The sequence below is a fragment of the Cimex lectularius genome, unplaced genomic scaffold, assembly GCF_000648675.2.
Source record: "Cimex lectularius strain Harlan isolate CLEC.00 unplaced genomic scaffold, Clec_2.1 scaffold55, whole genome shotgun sequence".
In the NCBI taxonomy this organism is placed as follows: Eukaryota; Metazoa; Arthropoda; class Insecta; order Hemiptera; family Cimicidae; genus Cimex; species Cimex lectularius.
Genome location: NW_019392647.1, coordinates 1,309,717 through 1,325,985, shown reverse-complemented (window position 1 = coordinate 1,325,985; position 16,269 = coordinate 1,309,717). Strand labels below are relative to the sequence as shown.

Here is a 16,269-nt window from a genome sequence, read left to right as displayed (position 1 = left end):
ACATTGCAAGAAGAAATCAGAAGTTTGCTCTGCAGGCTCAGACAACTGAAAATAATGGTGTCAAGAATGATGAAATACTTTCTCTAAAGTAAAATAAACCCAGACACAACACAACCATTGAAACAGGTACACAAGACAAAATTAATTGACTCCAATACTTTTGGTAAGTAGTCTGCCTCAACCCCTCACTTTTGGCTACATTTACTAATTTCTCAGCCTTCTTTTACATTTCCGAGGATGGGAAAACAGATAGAGACTCAAGCTTGAAATAGTGAGAGGGTTATCAGCAGATCTCACACTTTAGAACACTTCGATAATTTAGCATTCTAGAGGAAAACATGTTTTCAGCCTCGCCAGCCAACTCACTTTCTGCTATTTCTAAAAGAAATGCCCATATGATTTCTTCAATTTTTTATTGGGAGACATCAGCCGATCATTCTGAAGGCAACCACACTAAACCCTTTGTGTATGCCAAGGTGTAAAATGTATTGAACAACCAAATCAAAAGGAGGCGTACATGGAAAATTTGAAATTTCATTTATATGACATCACATGGTCTAAAATGGCTCAGGGCATCATGAGCTGGCGGTTTTATCCATAGCTGAATGTTTCCACCAACTTACATAATATGCATCATCAATTATCTTAAATGAAGTCATCCTTTGGTGCCCCATCTTAAGGTAAGTTAATCTGTCCAGTGGTCAACTCGAATTGTGCGATTTTGGCGATTTCGCGAATGCAAGAAGAGAATGTACCATCTCACGATTTCTGAATAATCATCGACTAACGGCCACAAATCACCACACATTCTAAGCATACTTTACTTCATGCGACAAACTCGCTAAAGGCCCGTTTAACTATACTAGTTTTGTTTTCTCAATTTTCTTTTTGGGCATTAGTGAGAGTTCACTGATATAAAAGGCAAATCACATATGACTCCTTGGAGTTTGAAATATTCAAATTTCAAGTACTTGATTCCTGAGCGACTTGATTGTTAGATCATCAAGTTTTTGAGCCTGTGTTTGAATCCCATATTTGCCCATGAAATTTTCTGAACCTTCATTGACTACAGTGGAAAAAGTTGGAATGTTCCACAAGATTCTGCCAACAAAGGTGCAAAGGGGTTTTGCTTAAACCTGTATTTAATGAGAATTTTCGATTCCCACCTACAATGTTGGAATAATGATAAATCAGTGGACAAACGGAAAGTATTGATGGTCATGATCATTTTGAAGAAACAACTAATTTTATCTCTAACATAGGAAATCTTGCTCATTGCCTACATTTCTTTAATATTTTAAATTTTATTTGATATATTAATAAATAAATGCGTGACAGTTGCAAATAGACTGTTTATTAGCTTGTAAAATACAAGGCTAAGTATATTTATGCGAAGTACTTCAGAAATGTCTTCCAGTAAAATGCCTTTGGAGCAACTTGCAATAAATAAATTCTTCCTCAAGTGTCTCTGCGATTTGTTTTGTCGAGTTTTAATAAAAATTCCAACTCAAAGTCAAATAAATGTCCTAAATATTATTTAATCGGCTTCTTTTAAAATAAACCACCTGTTTTCTAAATCAAGCAGTTTTGTTAAAATCATGGCTATGTTTATTTTATTTTTTATTTGATTGATTATTACAATACAATTCTATAGTTCCAAAGCATAGAACTTTCAGCTCTGGTCATTCCATAGCCAATTATATAGGAGGGACAACAATGGGAAGTGAAGTAAGAAAATAGGATTCGTTCTCCGATTCCGAATCATCTTCCAACTCTTTGCAATAGTTGATCGTGATCATAGTGAAATAAAGCATGGCCACTACAAAACAAAAAATCCTATTATAAAATTTAAACTGTAATAATTGAATTTTATTTACACATCTGGATGAAGTAGTAGATCACACTAAAAATTAATATGAGCAATTTTTGATCCTTTGTGTAAAAGAAAGCTGCGAATGCAATTTCACCACAGCAGAGAGCAATATACACGATTACGCACAGTACCCAAATCATCGTCGTCCAGATGTTCAGAGTGTTCTAAAATCAATTATTTTTTGTTTAAATCGACCTTTATGATACGTAACACACAAAACATCTTACTCGACATGTGTTAATAAAAATCGCTAAACACAATAACAGCCATATAATGTAATAAAATGCAAATGTTACAAAAATATATTCTGAAACAAAAAACAGTACAATAACAAATTATTTGTTAAAGAACAATCTGACTTTCGTACCATTTTTCCTGTAATATATCATCATGAAAGCATCCTGAGGATGTAATTTTGGCCCAAACCAATAACGGCAAAATGAATTTATAATATTGACAATGGCAAATAACTGAAAAAGCAAATGTTTCTGTAAGACTCAAATAAAATAAAAGTATTAAAATATGTAATTTATCGGATGATTTTTTTATTTACTGAAGCACTTTTATTCTATCTTGCTGAAAATATATATAACAACAACAAATTGTTTGTTCGATGATAATTTAATCAGTAAATTTAAGAATATTTTCAACTGTTTGCAAAATTAATTGTTAAAATCTAAATATTAAGTATTATTATTTTATGATTTCAGTTAAGAGTTAAGTCTAAATTGTGTTTTTAAATATAATATGAGTTGATTTTTAAAATTTAAATAAATGTTTCACTGTCATATAGGAAGGTCCAACTATCCGTTGTTTATCGTGAGCGAGGGATCAAACCACTTTACAATAACTTTTACATATTTTTAAAATTTAAAATTTCATGGGCTGTGATTTGAACCCAAAACTGCTAGCAAATATGAGTTGGACGCCTTAAACACACGGCCACCATATGGCACTTAGCCTTAATTGTGCTAAAATATTTCCATATATGTACTGAAGATGGTTAAGAGAAGAAAAGTTTGATTTAAAATTGATTCTTTAAGTTAGACTAAAACATTTCAATTTCTGGAGCAAGCTGAGAATAGTGTCATCTCAGTATGCCCAAGTTTGGAGTTAGTTTCCTTGAAAGTGCATCCCGCAAAATACCAATATACACATTTTGTTTCTTAATAGAAGAAAATAGTCCCATTTTATTTTAAATTGATTCTGATTACTGATTTAAATAAGCTCAAATCTGCATATATACAGAGTTAAGCATATTAGTTCTTGCGGTCCATTGCCAATTCTAGCTTGATTTATTTTCAATAAATTACCGGCAGGCCTCGAGAATCACCCACCTCGAATGTTAGTAGTTTGGGGTCAGACCTCACTTTAATCCGTCGAGCTGTGGAGGTTGGGTTCCAGGGACTGCCAACAGGTAGGTCATTTCAGCCGCCAGTGCAATCAGTTTCTAAAACCAAACCTATTCCCACTCATTCTCTCTTAAATACATTCTTTTCCACTTCGATACTATTTACTCAGAGTGGACTCGATATTCCTCCATCACCCTTTAAACGTATTATATAACTAACCTAGATGAGATCGATGGAGTACTCAATTTTTTACCATTGGCCCTTTCATACTACACTTTCACGCCAATAAATACATTTACTCTCAACGCATGCTATGGTTATGGGGTACGGGCCTACTCAGGCTTTTAACCCCTCGGGTCCTGGTCGCCCGCCCTGTGTAATATATATGCTATGGACACAAGACTATCAGTACTACTTACAATGAAATAACCCTGTTTCTCCAAGATCAATTCTCATATCTAGTGGCATAACTACACGCTCTCTACACAGAGCCAAGGAATTGCACCCTTCAGTTAGGGGGGACACATTAAGCAATCTGCCTGCCAGGCACTTGGCCTTGCTTGGCATATTCTTAATTGGGTGAGGATGATCGCTATTCTACGAGTCAGATCATCCAAGGACCACCTCGACAGTGCTTTTGATGTATGAGAGCTTCTTAAAAGTGATTCTGCTAATCTAAAATATTTCAACTGTTGAAGCAAGTTGGGAGGGGTCTCATCTCAGGCAGAATTTGAAATTGGTTTCCTCGAAATTTTAAAAATTTCGTTTTCTAACAAAATAAATTTTAATTCAACTGTACAAGAAAGCGATTTGCCTTCTTTTTTTATAAAACATATTTCCAAATGATTAACGAACAAATGTTTTTTGTTTTGTTTTTTAGACTGGTAACCCGCGAATGATTAAATGTGAATTTGAAATTTTATTTTCTAGCGAATCTTTTAATTTTTTCCTCCCTCAGGTCGAGAAATGTCATATCCTACCAGAAAAGGCGTACCATTGAAAAAGACATAGCAATCAGGGTTCCGTTTCTCAATGAAGTGCAGCAGCAGCCGGCTTTAATCGATGGGACGACGCACACGCACCATTTGATTAAGACTTCACTCACTAAGTCCCTTTTCCTGTTGGATTTTGGCATTGTAATATTCGGAGGCCAATGTCACTTTCGATCCACGTCGGGAAGCCGGGCGAAAATACTTAAAAATTTAAAAGAGAAATAATAAAATATATACACAATATTAAACACGTGTTTTTCTTTTAATTGACTCTTTTCATAAAGAATTTGGGACAACTGAATTGCATTGAACTAGGATTTAGAAAAAGTAATTTCAACAAATATTTTCTCCTTAGTAGGTGCCTGAAATTTCCATCTTCAAAAGGCCGAAAGCGAACACAGGCGGACCAGAATAATCATGATCAACCAAAACAAAACAACCTTATAGCGTTTTTCTAATTATTTATTAGTTATCCCTAATGAAAAAAACAATTGTCTACATAAGCTGTATTTTTTAATAATAGCATTTTTCAGTAACTACTGCTAAGTTGTAGATCAACTTACATCTCGCTCTCAAAACTAACATTTCATTATTAGATTTTTCCGACAGTTCTTAAGTTCTTGTGCTAATAAAAAAATTATATTCATAAACCAAGTACAATAGCCATTATCTAAAGAACTATCTTAATGTTCAGTGACGTCAGGGTATAAGCAGGGTGATGCAAGACACGGTCGACTTCAGTTTTTTGTGTTAAGCGTGAAAGATGAGCGTTAGTAATCTGTTCGAGGTAGGAATTCATTCCAGTTGGTCAAATAGCAGAATTTTGTCCTTAAACCAATCTGTTGGATGCAAATCCCAGAGTCTTGAACATTTGGAACCCGAAGACTATCTTCACAGCCCCAGACATTTCAGCAATAGCACAGCAATCTTTTAACCGTCAGGGCGAGGCTAGACGTGACCCCTTGATCTTTAAAACTTAAAATACGAGAGTCAAGCCCGGCAACAAGCTAAAAGTACAAAACACCTTTATAATTCTAGCAAACCCGAAGAACGACCTTTTAACCGCCAGGGTAATAAATAGGATGAGATAAGACGTGGGGCACAGGACACCTTGATCTATAAAACTTAAAAATATGGGAGTAGTTAAGAATGAGCTAATTATGCGCTGTACGTTATCTTGTTGCAGCATTCCTGTTGTTCAAACCAATTCTGCCTTTAAAGCTCTATTTATATGTTAACTTTACAGCTAAGAGTCAATATCCATGCCTATCCGGATCAAGGTTAAAGTAAAATTCACGTCTATAGTTCCAGTAAACCCAAAAGTCAATCTTTAAACCCTCAGGTTTATAAACAGTGGGAAACAAACTGTTTAGTGAATTCTCTGCGACCAATTGCATTAACTATGCCTTCATACAGCATTCATTCCAATTGGTACAATAATAGTATTTCTCCTTTAAAATTATCGATCTATTGACTACAAAACTGAAGTCAATAGCCTTGCACATCTAGAACAAGCTAAAAGTGCAAACCACTTTAATAACCGTAGCAAACCCAAAGGACGAGCTTTTAAGCATCAGGGATATAAGCTGGTTGAGCCCAAATACAAACCCTTCCGTTTTTTATGTCGAATCAGAATTATTTGATGTACATTGCTCGATCAAACCTATTTTGTCTTTAAAACTTTAATGATTTGTTGAATATACAGCCCATAGTCTATATCCTTGCACTTCTGGAACAAGATTATTGTAAAAACATCTTCAACCAAACAAAAAGAATTAGCTGTCAGGGTTATAAATAGGGTGAGCCATGACGCAGACTTTTCATATTTTTGTCAATTCCTTCTGCGTTAGACGAGAACTTTAACAATACAAATTTATCGATCTGTTGTCTATTCAACTCAGAGTCAAAAGTCTTACACATTATTAACTATTCAAAGCGCAAAATCACTGTCAAACTTTGTCATTTGGATTTGCATCGATTTGCCGGCTTGGGCTTTTCACAAATCATTGATTATCCACTCGAGGATCATTGTACTGATGAATAACAACATCATCGATCACAGAAGGACAAACAAACTAAATTGCAATGCCTCTATACCTTCTATCTCACCACTTGCCTCATAATAACCGTTGCTAATTTTCGAAGTATATATTAGAAGATATTCTCGTGTCACTAACTAGGAATGCACCAGGATTTTTGTAATAATGCTCCTTTATTTCTTAGTACAGGCCTTTCTAGTTTTGCAGGTTTGATCTTGTGGTGCTAAGATCTTCATGAGAGCTGTATTGGTTTAAGGGCTCTTGTTGGCTAACTTTCCTTTTACCAGTAAATGTTTTGTCGAATTCCAAACAGGACAGGACAGAAAACTTTAGGGAAGACCTTATACTTCGAGGGTATGACAAGAATAAATTTTAAAATCCCCGGAGAGTGTCGTATTGATATTTCCCCGTTCCCACATTTCCGCCTGCACCCCCGTTACCATCTCGTTATCCCGTTCGTCCCACAGGACTGCACACCGGGGGTGGAAAGGGGGTTGGTCGGCTGAGTTGGCAATAGTGGCACAGCCAGCACAGGATATCGACCAGTGTCGGCAGGCGTACGGATATAAACAGAGGGTCGCTCCTTGCATCTGAAAGAAGAAAATCGAGGGATGACGAGTCCAGGGGGGCAGGTCCTTGAGCTGAACGTGGGAGGCGTCCTTTACACGACATCCTCCTCGAGCTTGGGCCCTTTGCAGGCCCGGCTTGAAGATCCTTCCCTCCCGAGGGACGCCAAGGGGCGACTCTTTCTCGACCGGGACGGGGTACTCTTCAGGTACTTAAAAAATATATATAAATACATATTTATAAAACTAACAAAAAATCACTCATAAACGTTTAAAATTAAATATGTAAGATATAAATAAAGCAATGCAGTTGTTTAGAAAGTAATTTTTTTAATCTAAAAAAACTAACATTTTAATTGCACTCCTTGAAGAAGCAATATAGACATTTTTCCATTTGATGAATGTTTTACCCCAGTCGCGTTTCCACCCCTTATTGTTAAAATGTCAGGCCTGATCGAAACCTGAACAGCGCGTTTAAAAAGCATTTAAAAACTAGCTCTACCAAGCGTATCCTAATAATCTTTAATAAATAAATAATTTATTTTTTAAAAAAATTTGGTTTGTTCAGGTAAGTTCCAGTTTAATCTGGCACTAATACGAACTATTAGGGCAGAGACCCCTAATTAATGGCATCTTTATAAACCATATTGGTTCCACAATTTGTTCAATATGAGAAGAAGATTTGATGATGTAACAATAAAAACATGTTTAATATTAAATTAAATTAATTATCTAATATATAAAATTTATCCTTAGACCTCTCCAGATTAGCTATTATAGGCTTGTCCTATTGTGAGGTGTAGGGAATTAGCACACAGAATACATCCGTTTTAGCTCGTGTTCAAGAATCGTCCTTTGTCTTTTTACAAGTTTTTTAAAAATAATTTCTATTCGCTTTTTCAACCAATTTGTCAAAGTGGTCGCTAAACGAACGAACTTTTGGTTCTTTTTGGGTTAGCTGATGTCTTAAAAATCGATCCTTCAGACATACCACCCAATATATTTTAAAAATTCTTCGAGTTTATAAAGAATACGCACGATATTTTGTCTTATCATCGCCCAAAATATAGATTCTTTTATTCTGGTCAAAATTAAATATAGATTAGTGGAGTATTTCGACATCTGGCTAAGTGAAAAATCGAGACAATTTATTAATTAAAAAGAAAATAAACTCATACGCAAGGGGGGAAGCAAGCGTAAAAGAAACAGTCAAAACTGATAACGAAAAGTTACATTAATAAACTAAGTTTAAAATAAAAAGACGTTTCATTTCTAACTTCAAATGATTAATTATCAAGTCTGGTTCGTTTAGTCTCGCTCTTTGTCCGTAAAAAACCTCCTTAAATCATAGAAATTATTTATCACAAAAAAAGAAACTAGCCCTATATGCAATGTTAACTTATGTCTCAAATTTTCGATGATTGTTGTGCAAATAAACACAAAAGAAACGGTCAAAACAGATAATGAAAAGTGATGTCAACGAACAAGACTTCAAAATTTAAAAAACGACCTCTAATTTTTAACATAAAATGCTGAATTATCAAGTCTGGTTCGTTTAGTCTCGCTCTTTATCCTCAAATGTTCTTCACTTTCTGGAAGAAAATGGCCGTCTGCAAGTCGCACTTAAATCCAAAACAATCAATTTATTTAAATTCATAAAATCCTTGAGTTCTATAATCGCGTGATTATTTGTCCGCCTGGTTTCGCTGTTCTACATCTAGTATCTAAAGGTCGAAGCTTAAACCGTTTAACGTCCATCAGCTCATAGATATAGTTGTGCAAACGTACATAAAAGAAACAGTCAAAGCAGATACCGTGAAGTTTACTTTAACGAATAAGACTTTAAAAAAAACTTAAAATGATGAATTATTAAGTCTGGTTCGCTTAGTCTCGCTCTTGTCCATAAAAAACCAGGGAGACAATTTATCGTTAAAAAAGAAACTAAACCCATACGCAATGTAGTCTTATGTCTCACATTTTTGACGTTAGTTGTGTAAACGTACATAAAAGAATCAATCAAAACAGATAACGTGAAGTTTACTTTAATGAATAAGACTTAAAAAAAAAAAACTAAAATGGTGAATGATCAAGTCTGTTTTCCTAAGTCTTGCTCTTTATCCATAAAATACCTCCTTAAACCGTAGAAATTACTTATCACTAAAAAAGAAACTAACCCTATATGCAATGTTAATTTATGTCTCACATTTTCGACGATAGTTGAACAAATAAGCATAAAAGAAACAGTCAAAACAGATAACATGAAGTTTACTTTAATGAATAAGACTTAAAAATTAAAGACGTATAATTTCTAATTTAAAATGCTGAATTATCAAGTCTGGTGCGCTGTCTCGTTCTTTATCTTCCGTTTACAAAAATGATTTTCTGTTCTTCACTTTTTGGAAGAAAATGGCCGACTGCAAGTCGCACTCAAATCCAAAATCAATCGATTTATTTAAATTCATAAAATCCTAGAGTTCTATGATCGCATGATTATTTGTCCGCCTGGTTTCGCTGTTCAGATTCTACATCTCGTATCTATAGGTCGAAGCTTAAACCGTTTAACGTCCATCAGCTCACAGACAGATTACAGTCAGTTTATTTCAACATTTATTCGTTTTAAACCTACTTTTCCACATTTATTACTGCCAATACCAAAAAGTCCAAGTTAAATTAGGTTAGACGGAGTGCTTTATCCCAACTTTTCCTACTTCAAGTTATTTGGCAGTTTTATCCATTTTGACATTTCCCTCCTGGCTTGTCTTGTGCCACCTGCTAGCCTTCTTAGCACATCTGGTTTAAACACTTGTTTATCGATACACCTTGAATGTTTTGGAAATTATCAATAAAATAAATTAATTGAAAGTGTTTCCTAAATGATTCTTTAACAACTGCAATTAAGGCAGTCTTGAGTTCCTTATTAACAACTTTCTCAAATTACATCGACTCGTTTGGTTTGTCAGACGTGCTCCGAAATTCACCATCTTCAAAGATTTGTCTGAAAGTTATTTAGTAAGTAGTGTCCTTTTCAGACGTATCTAATATGTGTATATCATTAGCTCAAAGTCACTGTTGGTTTTTGGTTTTGGTCATCCTCATCAGCCAGGGCAGACCAAATCAAATAGGATTGGTAGACATTTATTCCAAAGGTGTGGACAGAGACTGTGGTGACACTCGAGCAAGTGAATCTAGCAGACCGGAACAAATCAGATTATACCTTAATTCCTGGTAAATAGTATTGGCAGTCTAAGATCGACCAGGCAAGAAGTTTATCATCTAGCAGACCATGAGTTAAACACTGTTGGGTTTTTTCAACCCAACTAAATTGAATAATAACAGCTTCTTTATCTCCCAGGCCTGAACAAAATATCTCACTCTTCTTTTATGATCGATTTTCAGGTATATCCTGGACTACCTCCGTAGCGGAAGCATCGTGCTTCCAGACTGCTTCAGAGAGAAAGAACGGCTGCGACGTGAGGCACTCCACTATGGTCTCCAGTCCATGGCGGATTCGCTTTCTTCCCTTGCCAAGACTTCGGGCTACATCACAATCGGCTACAGGGGCAGCTTCCAGTTCGGCAGAGACGGCTTGACGGACGTCAAGTTCAGGAAAATCAGCAGGATTCTAGTTTGCGGCCGGGTTGCCCTTTGCAGAACCGTATTCGGCGAGTCGCTCAACGAGAGTAGGGACCCCGACCACGGCTGCTCGGACAGGTACACGGCTAGGTTCTTCCTGAAGCACAGCTCCATCGAACAGGCCTTCGACCAACTGCAGGAAAACGGATTCAGGATGACCGGCAGCTGCGGATCCGGCACCGCAGGTATCGCCGCTGCGGACCTCAAGCCTGGCGTCGATCAAGAAGAAAATAGATGGAATCATTACAACGAGTTTGTATTCGTACGTGACTAAACCATATCATTAAAACCTTTCAATTTTTTGTTTAACTTTACTCAGCTACATATCACCATAAATTTATATTTTTGCCGTAGATTTTTCTTTACTAATAAAGTTTAAATTATAAAAATTGTGGTAAATCTTAGACCTAACCCAATGCTAAAATGAGATTATAAATGTGCAATTAAAAATTTTTGCTGCCCTGAGATTGAGTAGTTATGTTTCAAATAAAAAAGTCCAGTTAAAATCTTAAAAATTAAATTAAAATACTGCATTTTTGAGAGTTTAGAAAAATTTAGAGGTACATTTCAAATTCTCTACCAATTAAATTTTTATTGGTTGTTTTTTTAATTTTTACAATTGCAGGACAAGAAATACAATTTTATTAATTATCTAGTTTGACATGCTATATTGTTCAGCAATTTTTATAACTTAAGAGTTTTTCACCTCTGGTTTCTAGCTCAAATAAACCAGCAACAATAAAATTCTCCATAAGATTTTGCATTGTATGGATTCCAAGATCATATTTTAAAAAATTAGACATTCGAGCTAATGTAATCAAATTTTCACAGTTTAATTATTTTACTACTGTCCCTGCTGTTTAAATTAATCGTTTCAAATATATTTCCCATGGGAATCTATCAAAATGTCAGTTTCCTCCATTATCGTGCAAAAAAATGTTTCCCAGTGTTGGTTAATTTTTTACACTTTTCCCTCTTTTTATCTTGCCTCGGCGAAGCCAATCAGATGCAAATTTACATAATTTAATCCCTCTTCAGATGCTGAGAGAACCCTTGTCCCCTGCTAGCTGCTTAAATTATTCGTATCATCGCTTTTTTCCCTCTAGCCTCTTCTTTCCTTCGGTAATTTATCAACATGCCTGTTTCTCTATTGACAAAAAATTTATTAAATGTCAAAGAAGAAAGGGGTTAAATTTTTGAATATTTTTCTTTATTTCTTTAAATAATTTCAGGCGAAAATCAGGTTCTGAACAAAAATTAAAAGACAACAAAATTAAGGTTGTTGTATGTCCAAACTCTATCAATCTTAAATATAATGAATTGTTATTTTCCACTTTATCTGATATAGATAAAAAAGAAGAAATATTCTTTATAGCCAGATATAAATTCTGCAAATATTGGTGAACGAATATTCAGGGCAATATTCTCATTCAAATATTTAAGAATTGCACATATTACTTGCATTGTGAAATTAATTCAAATGGAAATTTAAGTAAGTAGATAAAAAATTCTAATTTATAAAGTTTTTTTGTTTGTTAAATAATATATGTTATCTGCTATTGTAAACTAAGATTTATCACAAGGAGGTCTTTTTACAATAATTAGACTGTTGCATTTAAAACTGTTACATCAAAGATTCTTATTTTGAAATGTTTGAAGTAAATTCGCCACATATTAAGTTTGCATAGTATAAATTTTTAAAATTATGCTCTGATTTTAGTGTTTTAACTTTGGCACATGTGTTAGATTCTTCAAAAGGAGAAGTAAAGAAAAAATGTTTGTGATATGAAAGATATACAAGGAAAATGTGTTAGTTTTTATTATTTTTGTAAGTGTTTCCGCTGTCAGTGATTATGTTTAATTATCCTTTTTAAAATTTTTTAAATAATATGATTTGGTGAGTTACTACTATTATTGACACAAAGTGCAGTGAAGTTACGATGCGTGCCAAACTGTTAATTTTTTTTATATAGTCACTTATGATCCTGGATAATCGAAATGCGCCATCGAATTTTTCAGCCACGAGGGCAATTTTTTTATTTAAAAAAATTGTCTTTGGGTGATATGTAGCGAACTCACTTCCTGTCCTTAATAGAAACTTCCTCTGTTTCTAAAAATTTCTCTTCCTATAGGGTTGCCAAAGAAAATTTGTATCGTAATGTGTATTCTCTAGAGACTTTTTTAAAAGAACGGATCTTCCTCCTTATTTTTGTAAAGTACAATTTCCAAATGGATTATTTTTATCGGCTTTTTGAAAAGAAACAAAACTTTTTAAGCATCTACTTGACCAAATGTTTTATTGCAAGATGTGTATAAAATATTTAAAACAAAGAAAAATACAACTGCTTGTGCAGTTTTCCAGCTTGTAGATTCTTCCATTAACATCTTTTTCCTCTTCGTTGCTCTCTTCTCAATGGAAGAATTTTTTTTTCAAAGCCAAGTTTCACCATTAGACATAGAGCCGCATTAGTCCCATTTTAGCGAAATGTTTATTATTATAACAAGGGTGGAAATAAATTACCAATCAGATAGATTTACTGAAAATACCTTTGTGTTATGTACATTTAAAGGTTGCACTGTAATCTTTTGAGCTTTACTGGGTATTAATGCATTTGCTATTTAAAGAAAAAAGTCCTATATATCTAGGATATCGTTAAACATAATAATAACTACGGGTATTGACCTTAAGAATTATAATTAATAATTAAAAGGAATATAATAAATAGATCTGCTAGTCTGACTCCATTATTATTATTATTATTAGCCGTACAAGCCTACGGGGAATTTTTAAATTATGGAACAAAATTCACAATTCTAATTAAAAAAAGAAACAGAAATAAATTTTATAAATTTATTAAATTTTATGCAATTTAAAATGGGAATTTTGTATGCATTTGGCCTTCCGAATTAAGAATTTTAAAAAGAAAAATTAAAGCTTGGATGGCAATAGGATAAATAAGATTACGAGTGAATGTTTGGAGTCAGAGCTTTATAGCACTCAGAAGAGATATAGCTAACCTAAGATAGAAGGTTTGGATGTTAGGGCGTGAAATGACCTTAGCCGTTAAAACGCCCTTAAAAATTAATAATAATAATAATAATAATAATAAATAGATCTACTTATAAACTTAAAATACAGATAATTAGTTCAATTATTTTGTGCAGAATCTAAATTTTGTATTTGAAATAATTTAGTTTTATCGGGAAAAATTAAAGAACAAATCCTTTGAAATCATTGGACCATATTTATTAACAATTATATGTAGTTTTCAGACAGCAATAAACTTAATTTTTCTTTAAACTTTATTATAATTTGTACATGCTCTTTAGACTATCTTTTTCTGTTGCACAGTTTTTTTCTCTAATATTTATAGTTTTAACAATTTGTAACAATAGGGAAACAAAAAGTAATTATAAGCTACTGAATTTAATATATTGGGATGATAGTGTTAAACATAGTGATATATTGTTATTAAATTATAATAGAACTAATTTATTAGTAGGTATATCATTTAAGTAAGGGAAGAAACAAAAAATGTATGAAAATATATCGATATCAATTTATATAGTAAAGCTTTGTTTATTTTGTTTTGTTGTTTGTGATATTAATGTAAAAACTATATAACATAAAGTAAAAATTGTGAATTCTTGCATTACAAATTAAGTGTTGTTAGGTTGTGGCTAAATGTAACTGTAAATTAAATTTAAAAAGGAAAAAATCTATTGAAATTTTATGAAATTAAGTAAGTTATTGCAATGGATGGGGTATTTATTATAGATTTAATGTGAATTGTGCAATCATGAAATAAAACTGTTTTGAAATTGTGATTCTATTATATCACACGTTATTATGTAATTTAAATAAATGTCTCCAAGAGTAATTTCCTTTTGTGTTGAGAATATATAAAATATGTTGATAGGAATCTAAATCCCTTTTTTTATATATACAATGTTTAAAATTTTTTTTATTATTTCATTTTTTTTTTCAATGAATATATCGTTATATATAAATGTAAAATGGGGGTTTATTTTTTTACCCCTTTTGCTCCTTCAAATCCCGAATCAACGTTTGGACACACTGTCACCAACTTTGGACAGTACAATGAGGCCCAGTGTGTGGAAGTTGGTGCAAAGTTTGACATATTTTCAATGCGACGTTCATCTCCTGCACAATGTGGACTTAATAAATTTACATTAGCTTGTTTGTTCAGTCATTACTTTAATTAAAAATAAACAAATTATATTACACAATTATCAAATTTTATCAATAGATCTCAAATTTGATATTTATTTTACTAACTAAAACAATTTAAAAATGGTCCGTTTAATATAATTTAAGTAAAACACAATTACAAATTATTAGATGATTTATTTTGATTAAATTGCTGACATTTAGAATACTTTTATTGTGAATAGCAGGGTTATCCCCAATTACCCCAAGGAATATTGAATACTCAGGGGGAGTGTGAACGAAGTCCGGTTATGAATGTAATTTATTAGATTCACTAGTTTTTGTAGTCCGCTTGACCAATTAATTTCTTTCAATTAATTAAGGTTTTTAGTTGAGACAAAAACATCAGTGTCATGTGCGGGATTCGAACCCACGACCTTCAGCTAGATATGCTACTACCACTTGAGTGAAGTCACGATAACCCAAGTGGTAGAGTAGCGGCGTATCTAGCTGAAGGTCGTGGGTTTGAATCCCGCTCGTGACACTAACTTTTTTATCTCAACTAAAAACCTTAATTAATTGAAAGTAATTTATTAGTGTGAATGGAGGGGCATATACAATATGTAGAGTGGTAGGTTCAGGACAAGGTAGCATATGAATGAAAAGGGGGAGTTTAAAGAAAACAGCAATGATACAAATAATTCAATGAAGCTAAAAAATGTATTGGCAAATTCAAAATTTTGAATTTCTTTTTTTTAGATTAAAAAAAGCGTTAGATTTGTTCATATATTTCTGTTGTTTTCCTTAAATTCTTATCATTCCTTGCCACTTCCTTTATATATATACATATGTGAATTATGACACAATACTTACATTATTTTATTTGTTTTTTTTTTTTTTTTTTTTTAGTTTATCCATATTTTTAATTATTGTTATATGTACATTTATGTTTCAGTTATTCATTATTACTTATGTAAGTTTGAACTCTAACAGAACTTGTAACTGGGTTTATTTACCCGTTAATATTTAAATAATAAAAAAGAAATAAAAATGATAGTAAGACTGCTGAGTGTGCTGGACACCTGAGGCAAATGTATATTCTCAGAGGAGCAGAAACATGCCTGCACTGATATCGCCAGCATGAAAAAATACTCAATCAAATCCTCTGTTTGTGCGAAGACATATGCATGCTGAAATTCCTACTCCTGGGAGAGGAGGCCAAGGCCTGAAGAATACACAGGAGAACCCTTAAGTTTTGCGATTTAGTAAAAATTGTTAAGCTTGATGAAAAGCTCTAGACAATGATTGAGATAGAACAATAGGCCAATAAGGGATGCAGAAATTTGTAAAGAGGCAGACTCCTAAGGCAAGCCTAAGGCCTCTTTCAGATGAGGCAGTTAATTGAACTTAAATTAAAAGTCAGGAAGTCAGTCCTGCACAACTAACATGATTTTATGAAAACTGAAAAATTCATTTTGAGTTTTCCATGAATTTAACTTGTTTGTAAAAATTAAAAGTTTATTAAAGTTGAAACAGGGTAAGACATTTAAATTAAACTCGCAAATTGTTATACAGGTTTATTTAGTTAATGTTTAACAAATCTAGGCAGGTGCTTGAAAGTTCTAAACTAAGCAATGGTTAAT

The 16,269-nt window shown here is 33.2% G+C and overlaps 2 protein-coding genes and 1 long non-coding RNA gene across 4 annotated transcripts; 2 read left to right on the top strand and 1 right to left on the bottom strand.

Moving 5' to 3' along the window:
• Positions 1-1,332: 1,332 nt before the first annotated feature.
• On the bottom strand, positions 1,333-4,460 carry LOC106668140. Of its 2 annotated transcripts, XR_001340710.2 has the most exons (6): positions 4,220-4,460; positions 2,241-2,343; positions 2,101-2,180; positions 1,878-2,037; positions 1,645-1,819; positions 1,333-1,572 (listed from the first exon to the last, which is right to left on the bottom strand). XR_001340710.2 is itself a non-coding variant. In XM_014396617.2 (5 exons), exons 1-5 carry the CDS (start codon positions 4,358-4,360, stop codon positions 1,698-1,700), a joined length of 606 nt encoding a protein of 201 aa, XP_014252103.1. In that variant the 5' UTR covers positions 4,361-4,460; the 3' UTR covers positions 1,640-1,697. The 2 variants fall into 2 exon arrangements, 1 of the variants encoding a protein (XP_014252103.1); XM_014396617.2 differs by lacking the exon at positions 1,333-1,572 and having other exon boundaries at positions 1,640-1,819.
• LOC112128413 lies at positions 4,058-4,465 on the top strand. Its single transcript, XR_002910999.1, has 2 exons — positions 4,058-4,130; positions 4,184-4,465. It is a non-coding gene; the product is annotated as an uncharacterized LOC112128413 (long non-coding RNA).
• Positions 4,466-6,638: 2,173 nt separating this feature from the next.
• Positions 6,639-13,183, top strand: LOC106668208 (BTB/POZ domain-containing protein KCTD12). The gene is made up of 2 exons (XM_014396741.2): positions 6,639-7,031; positions 10,219-13,183. Exons 1-2 carry the CDS (start codon positions 6,868-6,870, stop codon positions 10,727-10,729), a joined length of 675 nt encoding a protein of 224 aa, XP_014252227.1. The 5' UTR covers positions 6,639-6,867; the 3' UTR covers positions 10,730-13,183.
• Positions 13,184-16,269: the final 3,086 nt, after the last annotated feature.